At 43.3% G+C, this 15,417-nt stretch overlaps 3 protein-coding genes across 8 annotated transcripts in view; 2 read left to right on the forward strand and 1 right to left on the reverse strand.

The window, feature by feature from the left end:
• The window catches only part of LOC119161288 (E3 ubiquitin-protein ligase MIB2), a 102,142-nt gene that overhangs the window by 25,423 nt on the left and 61,302 nt on the right, over positions 1 to 15,417 (forward strand). The gene's annotated exons all lie outside the window — the stretch shown is intronic.
• LOC119172528 (uncharacterized) lies at positions 1,412 to 5,408 on the reverse strand. The gene is made up of 8 exons (XM_037423676.2): positions 5,090 to 5,408; positions 4,445 to 4,542; positions 4,021 to 4,357; positions 3,630 to 3,766; positions 2,898 to 3,036; positions 2,746 to 2,820; positions 1,869 to 1,989; positions 1,412 to 1,522 (listed from the first exon to the last, which is right to left on the reverse strand). Exons 1-8 carry the CDS (start codon positions 5,274 to 5,276, stop codon positions 1,489 to 1,491), a joined length of 1,128 nt encoding a protein of 375 aa, XP_037279573.1. The 5' UTR covers positions 5,277 to 5,408; the 3' UTR covers positions 1,412 to 1,488.
• LOC119162980 (uncharacterized) lies at positions 5,500 to 10,319 on the forward strand. Of its 4 annotated transcripts, none has more exons than XM_037414865.2 (6): positions 5,500 to 5,756; positions 6,051 to 6,221; positions 6,311 to 6,487; positions 6,561 to 6,635; positions 6,936 to 7,007; positions 7,355 to 10,319. In XM_037414865.2, exons 5-6 carry the CDS (start codon positions 7,005 to 7,007, stop codon positions 9,539 to 9,541), a joined length of 2,190 nt encoding a protein of 729 aa, XP_037270762.1. In that variant the 5' UTR covers positions 5,500 to 5,756; positions 6,051 to 6,221; positions 6,311 to 6,487; positions 6,561 to 6,635; positions 6,936 to 7,004; the 3' UTR covers positions 9,542 to 10,319. The 4 variants fall into 4 exon arrangements, 3 of the variants coding, with proteins under 3 accessions (XP_037270762.1, XP_037270763.1, XP_075745813.1); XM_037414866.2 differs by having other exon boundaries at positions 7,358 to 10,319; XR_012894274.1 differs by lacking the exon at positions 6,936 to 7,007 and having other exon boundaries at positions 5,505 to 5,756; positions 7,355 to 7,520.

Here is a 15,417-nt window from a genome sequence, read left to right on the forward strand (position 1 = left end):
AAAGGGGGATCCAAGTGGCTCACCACTTCAATGCAACTGGTTCAACAGGGGACCCCATTGGCTACCAGTTAAGTGTGGCTGGTGCTGAGCAATTGCCAGTTAGTTGCAATGGTGCGCACCATTTGAAATTGGTTGGTGACAAACTGGTAGCCCCTTTGGCCTCACATGGCCAGCCCATGAAAACGAAATGGTACGCTGGTGGTTGTCCAATTGGTGTGAATTGGCTAACCCGTTGAATCTAACTGGTGGTCAATTAAATATCCCGTTGATTTCAAATGGTCAACCCATTAAGACTAAATGGTACGCAGGTGGTTGTCCACCTGGTGTGAATTGGCTGACCTGTTGAAGCTAACTGGTGGTCAATTGGAAACCCCATTGACCTCAAATGGTCAACCCATTAATACTAAATGGTATGCAGGTGGTTGTCCACCTGGTGTGAATTGGCTGACCTGTTGAAGCTAACTGGTGGTCAATAGGAAACCCCATTGACCTAAAATGGTCAACCCATTTATACTAAATGGTATACTGGTGGTTGTCCACTTGGTGTGAATAGGCTGACCTGTTGAAGCCAACTGGTGGTGAATAGAAAACCCGTTGACCTGAAATGGTCAACCCATTGAAAATTAATGGTAGGCACGTGGTTGCCCGGCAGGTCTCAGTAGACTAACCCGTTGAAGCTAACTGGTAATCCTGTGGTTCCAGATGTTTGGCCCACTGATCGTAACTGGCATTCCAAACAGCCCCCAATTCATTCTAGTTGGTAAGCAAATTCAATGTGGCTGGTAACCACATGACTTCCCACATTGTTGCAAATGGTCAGCACTTTGATGGTAATTGAGACTCCAATGATTCCATATGTTTCAATAAAAGGTTGAGTTGGGCTAGTTGATACATACTTGGATACATGCAGCGCGAACTTAGACAAAGAACACAGACAAGCGCTCGTCTGCGTTGTGACTCTCTGGTCTTCGACCAAGCTGCACTGCATGTATCCAGATGATTGGCCCAGTGACAAAAGCTGGTGTTTAGCCAGTCACCATTCTACCTGGTAAGCCAATTTAATATGGCTGGCCATTAGTTTCTGGTAAGCACTTGGTTGACGCTAAATTGCTAACTGCATTTCAGCCAGCCAGTGGTTGGTATACAGAGAGAGCCAACTGAAGCTAAGTAGTAGTGTAGTAATTGCAGTCTCTTGGCTGACCTATAAACATGATTATCACATTTCTGCGGATGCAAGTAGAAAATGACAATCCTGTAGAAGGCTGGCTGTCATCACACTGCACTTCATTAATTGCAATTTCACAACACAGTGGAAACAGCACAGGCTGGATTACCTAGTGTGAATGTGACATTAATGCACACTCAAATGCATGCACATACAAGATAAAAACAATGGTAGAGAAAAAAAAAATATGAAAGAATGAAAATTTATTCACACATTCCATAATATTTACACTATTTAGAAAATGCACCAATGGTCCTCCTCTGTTAAACTTCCGCAACGCCCTGGTTGTCCTTCGCCCTGCAAATGTTTTGCAGAATTTATACATTTAGTCAGCCACACAATGGCTTACATTCTTCCAAGTCTAGATGTGATTTAACATAAAAACATTAACATAAAAATAGCTATGCATGTTGAAGGGGTACAACAGCTGTGCCAATTACGCGAATTTGATACAATTCCCCGCTTTTGCGCCGAGCTGCCAAAACCATATTGCGCCACGCTGCGCCAAAATGCCAGACGAGCCTCCAAATTTTCTCAGTCTCTTTCTGTACATGCATGTTGCAAGCAGATGAATATGGCCAAGTTTCTCTTAAAAAAAGGGGGGGGGGGGAGTCCTTTGACACAAAGAACACACTTATCTTACCGCTTGGCAAGCTTCTCAATATCTGAAAGCTTCTCAACAATGAAGTGGTTCATCTGTTTGACTGCCAACGGCAGTACTCCTGCAGGCACGCCTTGATGCTCCAGACGTGCTCTGTAGCAGTCTGAAACAACAAAAATTATCAATAAATAGCCTTGAAGAAACCAGCTGCTTAAAGAACTAATAGCATCGATATTACTTTAAGAACACAAAAGTTCAAAATTGAACTTTTAGTCATATTTCTTGATGCAATGAAGTGTTATATGCTGAATGGCCTAGAATATGCCTTAGCAGCACAGGCTTGAACAATACAGAAAGCATTCTCCAGTTAGCAAAAGTGTTCCGTTCCAGCATTTATTAGAAAAAGGAAACTGCGAACTTAGCGTGCACATGCACAAAAATAATCTAAAAAAGTAACATTTCACAGCTCTCCACTCGCACCATGTAACTGTGTGGATTTATATAGTGCAGGAAGAAAGCAGAGAACACTATTTCTTTTTTTGTCATTTTTTATGAAAGAGATATAAGTTATGATGAAAAAAATGCTGGCAGTCTACACACTAGCTCTATTGTTGGCTTTTCTTTTTTTCGACTATCTTTTTGAACTACCAGTGCATTTAAGAGACTTAAGACTTTCACCTGCCTGCACTCCTGACTAAAACAAATGAATTTAATAGTAAGTAAGAGGCAAGGTGTTGGGTCACATTTTTACAACTACATAGTTTATGTAAAATTGTGTTCATAACTGAAGTCAAAGCAGACAGTAAAGTTTGTAGTGGCTTCAAAATAGACTCAATTGCAACCGAGCTTTGCTGTGATTTCATGTACTAAGAATAAGATTGGTTCAATATGCATTCCAAGAGACTGTCTGCACACTTACCACGCATTACGTCCAACTTCCACGGTGTTAGGGGAGCCTTGCGTGGACGGTTAGGGTACCGTGGACAATGTTTTCCTGCATAACAGATATCCACAACAACGAATTCCCCCGTTACCAACTGACACACACTATGCTTTTGTATTATAACCAACCATGCAGGGAGCGCTCCTTAAGGTTGTCTTTCGACCAGATGGTGACTAGCAGGTCCTTGACAAATAAGGAATCCTTATGATGGGACTGCACATGTTCCCATGCACCTTTCTTGACCATAAGCCCTCGTCCAATGTCCACCTGCACGGAACATATGCATTCTGAAGGCATCCATGTGCAGTGCAACCTGTATTGCATATCATAAACAACAAAGGTCTATTCATTTCACCAGCACTTTGTCAGCCAGTTTTGTGGTGCTGCACTCTAGCATTCTTTCTATGAACTGCACATGGTGGTGTCAGCACCACAGTATTCATTGAGAGAAAGTGCAGCCTTTGTGCAAGACCAGTTTACAAAGTGCCTGCACCTTCTCAGTGAGGTTGTGCTGAATCCGCGCAGCACGAGATGGCTAAAACAGCAGCAGACAAGGCCAAGTGTATTCCTTAATATTTCTGTCCAACAAGTACGTTAGTGAAGTTGTTTTAGTAAGTTGTGTTGCTGACAACGAAATTCATTTTTTTTGGTTGTTCATAAGTTCTGCTTAAAATTTACACATATCTATAATGATCACTGAACTCTTTTTGGAATGTCTTGCTCAGCTGTGCAGAGACAAACTTCTATGACAAGTAATCTATAATGCTCAATCTTGCTTTATATTATTTTAACATGCTTTCAAAAGAACAGTTGTTTGTAATTTGGACAGCTGCACATTATTGACATTCCAGATAGAATACCATTGTTTCACTGTCATTCGGTTGCGGATTGGATGAACCTGGGCGAAGGGCTCGCTCTGTCAAGGTGTCTTGTAGATCCTCAGACACGGAGGGGCTCGACTGGCTGCCATCCATGATCCTTTTCATAATTCTGCAGCCTGCATTTATACATGAGGTGCCGTGCTGTTTGCATTGCCCAGAGAGGAAAAAGAGCTGACAAAATATTTTCATTAAATTTCATCAAACAGCTGTAAACAATAGCCATTTGCAGTCTAAACTCGAAATATCTTCACTTAAAGACTGCCGAACGTTTTATGGTAACAAGCTGTACACACTGCTAAATGTCAGAAGAATGGCATTAATGCTTTCACAGCACAAAATCAGTACAATGAAGACATTTTCTGCTTCATACCTTTCATGTCTTCCAGTGCAGAAATAACCTTGTCCTGAAGCTCCATGTTCAGTCTTCTGAGTTGAGCCATCTCCCTGTCTTTTTCTTCATTTTGTTTTCGCAGTTGGCGAATGATGGTAGATTTTTTCTCTACCTGCTCTTCAAGGTTATCAATGGTTTCATGAGCCCCCTGAAGGCGCCCACTGTCCATTGCTTCTTTGTGGTGCTTTTTAGAATGTGGCCCATCTTGATTTTTCGCCTGCCTCTTCATATTTTCTTTCTTGCTTTTTAAAAGCTGAAGCAGGCGTGCCTCTGCACCACTTGTTGTTTTGTTTTTCGTTTTTTCTTTGATAGGGCTCTGGGCGAAAATAGAAAATAACTTGTTACACACTGTTTACACAAGTGTTGACAGGACCTTTTGTAGGAGGTTTAGATAATAATTTACCTCCGCTTCATTCTCGTAGTCCGAAGACGCCGGCGAATAAACCCTCTTCGGAATACGCGTTCTCTCTCTGGCCTCTGTCTCCGCGAAGTCCTCCGATTCTGGAAAACGTGAGGGCGGATTGCAACATTAACATTTACTGAGTTAGTGTCACATCATCCTCTGACGCGTGCACATTTCACGATCTCTAGCATGCACTTTTATTAGTTTTATTGCATTGTAAATTAACCATCGAACCTCGTGTGAATGCTTAAGTACCGTTGTAACACAACGTCATATGCCGCGAGCGAAATAGTAGCGTATAGACCTTGTCATTAGGTATAAAAGCTGCAGTGCCACAAACAAAGGCGCGTCCTACCGCAAAAGGGCCTTATATACTCCAGGCTGATATACCCGACGCTGTTGGTATCTCTCTGCGGCCAGGTAAATACCAGCGTCATCTCCGTAGAGTTTTCAGGTATATGCATAAATTAATAATGACACCATACTTATTTGCGATTGCACGCGGTAAATTAACAAAATGAACTATGCTAGTGGAGATTATCGATAAAATACTTTGTAGTTACTAACGGTGAACAGTGCTTAGCAGTCAGCCAGGCCAAAGAGAATGCATTTCGCCGGCAACATATCAAACAAAAGCAGGCTTACCTCCCAGTGCCAGAATCCGGGCCCTATAGTAATCGCTGTCTCCACTGTCGTCCGTCCATTTGACTAAATAGAGGGATTTGGACTTGAAGTCTTGCTGGTGACGGGGGAAGAAATCTTTAACGTCTTCTATTGGCACCGTTCCAATTTTTTTATCATCTTCGTACCGGACTCGAACGTGGGTAATCATCTTGCAATGCTGAAGAAAACATCTACACACGTGCGCTACAGCTGGTCAAACGCTGGTCGCACACAGCAAGCAACAAGGGTCGACCGCAGCTGCGGATCTGATAGTTTGTCAATGAAAATGTTATTCTTCATTATAAGTAAACAAAAAATCAGAATAATTTTAAAAGTATTTTTTTACTTTTATAATGTTTGTTTAACGCTACGCTGTTTCAATCAATTCACATGCAGACTGCTGGCTGCAGGGTGTCTATGCAATATGGCAGCCGCTGTGGCCGCAGGCAGCCGGTGCACATTGTCCTATCGCTTACATCGCCGTTTCTGTACTTCGTGTCCCGGAGTGAAATAAGCCGTCTTGTTGCTTCAAGACCTCGCGATGGAGCGCGGTCCGAAGAAAAGAAAGAGAGGACCCTACAAGACTTATTTAAATCCCAAGTCTCAGTTCCAGCTACCAAGGAGCACCGCACGCGCTTGCCCGCCGACCGTAAGTTCTGATCATTTTCAACATGGATGGGCACTTTCGATCGGGGTTTTAGCTTGATCCGGGCCCTGCTGGTATCAGATCAGCGGTTGTCCACAACATTAATCTGCATGTTGCTCAACGACTTCGATCGTTGCGCCGTGTTTTACGGTCTTCCTTTTTACCACCCTTTATAGTTCTGCCCGCGAATGATCGAATGTGCTCGGCCGTGTTAAATTGCTATTTTTTATCAGTGCATTTTCTTTTTCATTAATTTAGCGCAGCAATTTAAGTCCAAATCTCATTATTTTCTTCTAGGGTGCCAGCCCTAGCATGCCTTCTTCGAGTGATGAGGCAGACAGCGACACTGAAAGGGCAGATCCACCAAGTCGAACAACATCACTGAAGAGCCGGAATAGTCACATAGCTAGTCCGGGCTCCGAACGTCCGGAAAGTGAAGAAGATTTCCCCGAGTCCGATAATGAGCCGGTAAATTGAGCTGGTAGTAGAATGCTACGAGAACTATTGTTTCTATACGATAAACCGTTTACTATATCGGCGCACTTGTTCTATCACAGGTAACGTCAAGTGGAGGCCGGTTAGGCTCGTCAGCTGGCAGTGCTATGGAAGCTCCTGCTGCAGCCCCTGAAGCACAAGAGCAGAGGAACAGCGCTGATCCGTCACAGAAATTTCCTGCACGCGAGCCTCACGCCCCAGCAGATGAAGTTATTTTACTAAGGCTTATCAGTTAATTAGTAAGCATACACATGCTATTTTATGCTTATGTATTACGATGGGAAATTATAAATTTTGGTTGGTTTTTTTTAGGACTCTCCACTTCAAGACGGCATTGCAAGCCTTTCTGACGCAGATGATTCGTCACTGTTTGATAAGGATGAAGAGGTAACTTTTACACACTAGTTGCACTCTACAAATATGTGCAGCTGGAAGATTCACATCCACTAGAATAGCCTTGAGCAAGTGCATTGGCACTGTGGTTTTCTCTTGCATAATCAGTTCAAGACGAGTTATCACTTGGGACAATAAACTCTGGGAACAACCTGCAACAGGTTTTCAGACCATGTTCTTAACACTGTCTGTTGTCATGTAATTTACGTGCTATGAGTGAACTAGCACAGCTAACTAGAATAGGCAGATTGGGTTACTGTGGCACTAAATGCTTCTTTTTTTTTTTCTTCACAGGAAGCTTTTTCAAGTGACCATGCTTCACAGCAAGGTTTCCCTGGAGATTTTCTCACATTAGATGATGACATGGTGTGTTTGTTTTCACTGGAAATAACTAGATTTATGGTCAGGTTTTAAGGGCACTACTTTCACAGGCTCTTTTATGTACTGGAAAATGTCTGTGTAAATTGGGCACTGTTAAGAGGGACACGTAGCGGTGATTTGGTGAATGATTCATTTCAAGATCACTGGCTCTTTCATTTTAAAGAATATCTCACCAGTTGGTCTGTAAAAAGTTATCAGCCTAGCAGGCATGATATTTTGTACTGATCAATAACAGAGTTGTTTGCTCATATTCATTGGGCTTATCACGGTTCACTATAACTGAATTCTGTGATAGCTTCATTGACGAAAGCTTTTTTTTTTTTTACTTTCAGCAGCCTGCTGCAGATCCAGTGACAGAGCCTGATCCATCTTGCAAGGCACGCTTTGGAGACCTTTTTACACAACTTGTCACTGAGAAAGTGGTTCTTTCGAAGGGAGATATTCTCCTAATGGCACTAAAGCATGCTGTGAAGAATAATTTGACTCTTTTGGGTTTAACTAGCTTAATAGATTTAATTAACAGAATTTTTGATAAACCTATATTACCTCACTCACAGTATCACCTACATAAACTTTTTAGCGAAACTGGCACCACTATGACTTTTTTCTTTTTTTGTCCGAGATGCTTTTCGCATATTGGCAGTCTTGAGACAAATTCTTACTTGAAATGCTCGAAGTGCAGTCACACAACTTTTGTGTCTTCCCTTTCGGATGCCCCCTTTTTTGTCACTCTCGATGTGGAGTCGCAACTTCAAAGGCTACTTAAGGACTGTGATCTTCTTGATTTAACAAAGCCCCTTCCGACGAATGGGACATTTTCAGACATCTGGGATGGTACAATGTATCGTACTTTTGTAGCCGAATCTCAACACTGTGGACCAAGAATCAGTTTCTCGTTGAATGCAGATGGGACCCCGCTTTTCAAATCAAGTGGGACATCAATTTGGCCCATCCAGCTAATTGTTAATGAGCTCCCTCCACAGCAAAGAATGTCCAAATTGGTCCTGGCCGCATTGTGGTTCTGGAAAGAAAAGCCAAACATGGCACTTTTCCAAGGTACTTTTGTTGAGAAAATGAACGAGCTGTGTGAGAATGGCGTTGAATTACAACGTCAAGGAAGGGTTGAAAAATATAAGGTCTATTGTATCTGTTCAAGTGTAGATTCTGTTGCTAGGGCACCGATGCAAGGTGTAACCCAATTTAATGGGTATTTTGGATGTAATTGGTGTCTCCAAAGAGGTGAGAGAGCTGGCGGGGCAACTAAATACCCAGTTGAGGAAGTTGAACCCACAGAAAGAAGTGAGCTCCAAATGCTAAATGACATGGAGATTGCTTTGAAAGGGGGGGTGCCTGTGCAAGGAGTCAAAACAGTGTCACCGTTGATAAACCTGCCCCATTTTAACATAGTGTGGAGCTTTGTGCCAGACTATATGCACTGTGTCTTGCTGGGGGTAGCGCGCCAGTTCCTAGAATTGTGGTTCAATTCTGATAGTGCCTGTTCAATAAGCCGACATCAGCACATAGTGGACCGCAGGCTTATGTCTATTAAGCCACCAATGGATGTGAAGCGATTGCCGAGGCCGACAAAAGAGCGGAAATGGTGGAAGGCCAAGGAACTTGAGAGCTGGCTACTTTGTTACAGTGTCCCTGTTTTGCATGGCATTCTTGAGAAGCCATACATGCAACACTGGGCTTGCCTAGTTGAAGCCTTGCACATAATGTTGCAGCGTGCAATCAGCCCAACTGAGCTCACCATTGCCGAGGGGCTATTGTTGGAGTTTCATGTGCGTGCAGAACTGCTGTTTGGCAAGTCAGTCATGACATTCAACATGCACCAACTGACTCATATAGCAAAGAGTGTGCGCCACTGGGGACCACTTTGGGCACACAGTGCGTTCCCATTTGAAGCTGGGAACGGCAGCCTAAAAAAAGCTGTAAAAGCAGCTAACGGAATTCCCCATCAAGTCTGCCGAGTCCTACAGATGGAAAGCATGGTAGTAGAACTTCAACGGCAGGCTATCAGTCCAAGTGTAGCAGAGTACTGCTCGTCTTTTGATGGCACAAAAACGCAAAAAAGCGTACTTAGTAGTGGTGGCTACCGTTTTTTCGGACACGGTTCCCGACGTGCATCAGCAGGTTTGCAGCCATCTTTACATGACACTACCCTTGAGTTCACCAAATACAGAAGAATGTTGGCGAAGGGATCAATTATCACTGATAGCATGTATGCATCTAACAAGAGGACCAATAGCTCTGTTGTTGAACTTCAAAATGGGCATTTTGTTATTGTTGAAGAAATATACCATGGCAGCGACAACAAAGCATATATATCTGCAAGGAAATTAAGCTGCAGTCCAGTGATGTACAACTTGGTGGCCATGTCACATGTGCTGAAAGTAAATCACAAGGCAGCGAATACATCACTGGTCGAATGCTCTGAAATCAGAAAGGTGGTTGTGTTTGTGGAACTCGAAAGAGCTTCCTATGTATGCTTCCCTCCAAGTTCCTTTACATTGTAATGTATTTGAAGTGAAGAACCTATGCTGTGTAAGTTTTAAAGGAACCCTGTTTAGTGCACACTATGCCTCAAAACATGAGCGTTTTTTTATGTGAGTGGCCCTTGAAATGCCTTGAGGCGATCGACGTGAAATCGCCACCCGTGACTAGTTAGCTCTTCTAGTAGGCAAGATGTTTGTCATGATGACTCATACCATTGAAACAATTCCGTTTGAGTATATATAATGTATATAGTTCATCAAAAAGTATATAGTGAATCCAAATGTAAATTAATAAACATTGAGTATGTTATGTATATATAACATTGCCACGTCTATATATGGTAATAGAAGATTTGTACGGAGGATTCGCGGGTGACCTGATCATCTCCAAGCAAGCTCACCTAACATCATTCACTTTCTGGATATGGTGATGATTTTTTGTTTCACGATTATGTTTCAATGCATGGTGACAACATGGTGTACCTCATAAAAATTGTTCTTTAGAGCAGTCATGCCTGTGTAGCTCATGAACATACCAAGAAAATGTTTTTAAATGTGCAGTGAAAATGGTTATGTGTGGGCCCGCACATGAGAGCCTCCCCGGCTGCATATTTGAGACCACTGATATAGAGGGATTTATCGTGCTGTGCAGATTAAATTGATTGACCACATGGCTGTGACAAATTGTGAAATATCTGTCTGTAAGCCAGCTTGCTCTCTAGGTTTGATTGTTTTTGGAAATATTTTTTTTTCGTTAAAGTCTAGTGTTTTGCATATTGTATTAGGTATCTGAATATTACCGAAAAGAGATCGGTGGGTCTGAATTTCTTTAAATTTATTATGTCTCTTTTTGTGTGTATTAATGTTTTATATTTGCATTGTGTACTGAATGTTTTCCTATATTTATTCAGTGGGTGCTGTATTTTTTTTATTCTTACTGCTATTGTATTCTTTATTTTAGTGTGTGTGTCGGGGTACTGCAATATTACATGACGCTTTTTATTCTTTTTCATACAAGTTCAGTCTTGTACACTATGCATAGAATGTGTGCTTGTCATTCATACATAATTCATTGTGCCACTGTGAGCATCCTTAAAGGCCAACTCCAGCGATTTTTCGACCATGTCAAGGTAATGGTGTTTCTGTGTTCCTGAGACACTCTTGTCACGAGCCCAATAGCTGAAATGCTCAGGAAATTCGAAAACAATTTTTAATAAGCAAAAAGGTGCAAAACCGAAACCCGACCGGGCGCCCGGTCTGCATATGATGTACTATTTGTTAAGAACTGGAGGCCGTATACTGGTTCTGCCGGCACGTAGTATGAAAACTGTGAAAGCCAGACCAGCGAAGCACCGGCAAAACACCACAGAGGAAGGAAGAAAGCTCTCCCGTGCTATGGTCGTGCCAAACACCACCGCTGTCGTCTTGGGGCCAGCACAATAAACAATGTAGGGGCCAAAGTAGCGATGCCATCGCCTGCGTCACTTTCGTTGACATGACAAACTTGACATCGCACTGACAGTGTTGCCAATAATTCTGGCAAGCGAGGCGAGTTTTTCGAGGCAATCTTTAAAATTCATTTGCAAATAATCTGCGCATCTCTCAAGCCTGTAATTGGCATAAATGACAGGAATGTGCGTAAGAGTGTACCCAGCGAATTTGATTGAGATTCGTTGACCTCGAAAAACCACCGGAGTTGACCTTTAAGCATCCTTAAATAAGTAAAGACATGCTGTTCACGTGTAAACTGTTAACCTGTATGAAACCTGTTTCTCAGTGCTTTACTGAAATGCCAGTTGTATGGCAATGCCTTTTTCCTCCTTTGGAACTAAAATTCCTTTTATTGTGATTCAATTTACTGTTATAAGTATTTGTAATATTTGAAGTATCTTGTACGCCTTGTGTTGCAGCACTGGCCAAGAAATTTTTTTACACCAAAATATGTTCTGTGCTATTTAAATCCTGTTTGCCTTGAAATAAAATTCTTTTTTTTTCAATGTTATTGTTGCCTTTCATACCTTCTTTCGGATATCTTGTTAGTGAGAACATCTAATTGTTTTCTCTTAGTTGCATAACCTTTTCTATCGTATGAATATTAAAAAAATTCAGTCATATCCTGCAGCAGCATTATATGCAGTGACAGGTAGCCCATAAACACGTGACATCAGGTGCTCACTGGTAGTTAGCCATATTCCCTAGTTTGGGAATAAGACATCGTTGGTACATTGTGATGCTGCAAACAGTAGAAGGTGCGGTTCCAATGTGTACTAGTACTTTAACTGCTGCATTTTCATGATGCATATATGGAAAGCTTAATCAGATGCCCTGATACAGTGGTTGTTTGTAAACCAGGCAAGTGTTGTAAACAAGCTTAATTTAATCCAAGGTTTAAGTAAGTGACCGAGCTCAGGGATTCCAAGCTGAAGCACTAGCTCGAATTCTGTTTGGGTAACACACATAAATGAATTGCTTTATATGGAGGGTTGGATGCATCACCGTAGATTTCCATTTATGACTTTCAATACTGCTCAGGTAGAGAATTGTAAAAAATAAACTTCAAAGTTATGCATGTACTGCAATTGGGGTGTCCTATTGGACTCTCCCATTGCAGCTTGGGTCCCATTGACGTCCATTTGAGTCCCATTGCAACCAACTGGAACCACCTATCATGACAGCAGGTCATCCTGTTAGAACTTCAAATATGCAGAGTTGGTTAAAATGTTAGAAGCCACTACATGGGAAGTCCAATTGGACAGTCCCATTGCAGCATGCACTTCCAATTGGGCACCAGTTAGACACCATTTGAACCCCACTTAGCCCCCTTTGCCACCCATTGCTCCTAACTGGAACATCCAGTTGGACCCATTAACTATTTTTGACTGGGAAGATAACAAACGTACTTGATTGACCTGTGTTGACTGCCTTGATACTGCTTTTCTTTTTTCAGACTATACGCGTACTCGAATGCCTGACAAAACTGTCAGTTGTGATTAATTACTGTTAAATAAATTTCAGTCAACAAGTTTTGTTTGTTTTGTCACCTGTCTATTGACTAATACAGTATATATACACGAGACCTCGCAGGTGCTTTTCTTTTGATGTATGGAAATACCATGAAAAGAAGTAAATCCTAAGTAGTATCACTGCCCACAGTACCGAACCGGCCACACTATTGTTGTTCTGAAAAGATACTGAAAAAGTCCTGAAGTGTTGTATTGAAGATGTGCTGAGGTTGTTATGTGTACGGACAAGGAGACGGGATTAGTGCCATTCTAGTACCATAAGAGGACATTCTGAGGGCGTCATATTGTCCTCACGAACGCATACTGAGGACGTCCTGAGGTTGTGTTTGTGTTGTCTGGGTCCGACATGCCGGCCTCCAGCTGAAATATTTGAAGTGCCACTTCGGTCTTCGTCAAATCACTGTGTTGGGCCACCTTCTTGACGCTTCCGGTCTACGACCAGACCCGGCAAAAGTACGCACAGTAACAAACTTTCCCATTCCGCGCTCTATCCATGGTGTCCGCGATTTCGTGGGCCTATGCTCTTACTTCCGCCGGTTCGTAAAAGACTTTGCAGCACTCGCACGCCACTCACAATCCTTCTCAAACACGACATCCTGTTTTGTTCTGGACCTCTACAAGCTAACGCTTTCTCTCGACTAATCACCGCTCTAACGACACCACCGATACTTGCACATTTCGACCCAGATGCTCCTACAGAAGTGTGGACAGATGCTAACGGTCACGGCATCGGCGCAGTCTTGGTCCAAACTCAGCGGGGCACTGGTCGTGTAATTGCATACGCAAGTCGTCTCCTTTCAAAGTCAGAGCGTAACTACTATATAACAGAACGAGAATGCCTTGCCCTTGTCTGGGCTGTTTCGAAATTTCGCTCTTGTATGGCCGCCCGTTCCTTGTCGTCACAGATCATCACGCCCTCTGTTGGCTTTCTTCACTGGGGGATACTTCTGGACTAATTGGTCGTAGGGCGTTGCGTCTTCAGGAGTACTCCTACTCAGTTGCCTACAAGTCTGGACGCCTCCATCTGGACGCCGATTGCTTGTACAGCTACCCATTTGACCAACCAGATGAATTGGTCGGCGATCCTGGCCCCAGCGTCGTGTCCATGTCTAGGTTTCGTCAGATTGGTGACGAACAGCGTCGCGATCCTTTCTTGCGGTCACTCATTGCCTGTCTATAATCTCACCCTAACGACGTGTCACTCCGCATGTTCATTCTCCTAAATGGCACGCTGTACCCTCGTAGCGTCCAGCCAGATGGCCCTGAGGTACTTCTAGACGTGCCTAACCATCTACGTTCAGCGGTCCTTCATGAGCTTCACCACGAACCAACTGCTGGCCACATGGGCCTATTTCGCACGTACGACCGCGTCCGGCGCCGCTTCTTTTGGCATGGTCTCGCGCGGTCTGTTCGACGCTACGTGGCCTCCTGTGATAAATTCTAACGCCGAAAAAGACCTGCCGCAATCCCTGCTGGACTTCTTCACCCGATTTCCGTCCCTACCGAACCTTTCTTTCTTGATGGTGTAGACCTCATCGGACCGTCCCCTGAATCAAACTCTGGGAACAAGTGGGTCACCGTTGCTATAGATCATGCGTTATTAGCAGTGCGACCAGCACTGCTAATGGCTATAGACGCATGGATATAGACCATATGATAGCACTGCTTCTGATGCATGGCTATAGACCATACGTCAGTAGCAGTGCGACCAGCAATGCTACTGACGTTGCCGACTTTTTGCTCCACGATATAATTCTACATCGTGGTGCTCCTCGGCAATTGCTCACGGATCGTGGACGCACATTTTTGTCACGCATACTCGACGACCTTTTGCGCTCTTCCTCAACGCAACACAAACTGACCCCTTGCTACCATCCTCAAACAAATGGCCTTACCGAATGCCTAAATCGCACCCTCACGAACATGCTCTCGATATATGTCTCATCTGACCACCATGACGGGTATCTAGCGCTACCTCACGTGACGTTCGCCTATAATTCATCTCGTCATGATACAGCAGGTTATTCACCTTTTTATATGCTCTCTGGCCGTAACCCAACCTTACCACTGGACACCCTACTACCGACTACTACACCTCCGCCAAGCTAATACATACGTGATGCTATCGCTCGTGCCGACCACGCACGTCAGATTGCCCGCTCTAGGCTGTTGGCTTCACAAGCAACCCAGAAGGCTCTCTACGACAGCAAGCATGCCGACGTTGACTTCCAGATGGTTCTCTAGTTCTTTTCTGGTGCCCAATTCGTCGTGTTGGATTGTCAGAGAAGTTGCTATCTCCGTACAAAAGACCTTACCGTATCTTACAATGGGTAACGGACATTACCTACGAGGTCATTCCAGTCTCCGGGACTAACATGTCTGCAAACACCCCCAGTGACGTCCACGTCAGTGGGTTGAAACCATACCGCCCTCCTCCTGAAGAACACATATAAAGTGCACCGAGTCGGTGCTTTTACTACCGGGGGGTAATGCTACGTAGCTATCGCATGAAGGGTGAACCATTCTGTGATCAGAAGAGGATGAAGAGGGCTGGTTTGCTGCTCTGTGTGCTGCGCTCTGACTGTACCGGTGTGAATACACTGGCAAGTAGTCACGTGCATCTCATATTACGTAGCAATATATATATATATATATATATATATATAATATATATTACAGGGTATTCCACGTAACTTGAGCCAAGATTTTGAAAGTGAAAGGTGCTTAGGAGGCGAATCGAACAAAACGCTTACTACTCGCACTAGCCTGTAGGTACTGAGGCTATTCTTTATTTCTCCCCATACTAAGTAATTACTAAATTCTAATTAACAAATTTTTAAATATGGGCTCGAAACTCAAAACATGAACACTGAG

This window comes from Rhipicephalus microplus, chromosome 3 (assembly GCF_043290135.1).
Source record: "Rhipicephalus microplus isolate Deutch F79 chromosome 3, USDA_Rmic, whole genome shotgun sequence".
NCBI classification, from domain to species: domain Eukaryota; kingdom Metazoa; phylum Arthropoda; class Arachnida; order Ixodida; family Ixodidae; genus Rhipicephalus; species Rhipicephalus microplus.

Excerpts from the sequence above, each read along its gene's own strand:
- LOC119172528 (XM_037423676.2), bottom strand. The coding sequence starts at position 5,276 with ATGATTACCCACGTTCGAGTCCGGTACGAAGATGATAAAAAAATTGGA. Across the intron at positions 2,821-2,897 it reads TAAGGAGCGCTCCCTGCATG|GAAAACATTGTCCACGGTAC; the intron begins GTTGGTTATAAT and ends TCTGTTATGCAG. Across the intron at positions 1,990-2,745 it reads GAAGTTGGACGTAATGCGTG|ACTGCTACAGAGCACGTCTG; the intron begins GTAAGTGTGCAG and ends TTGTTGTTTCAG.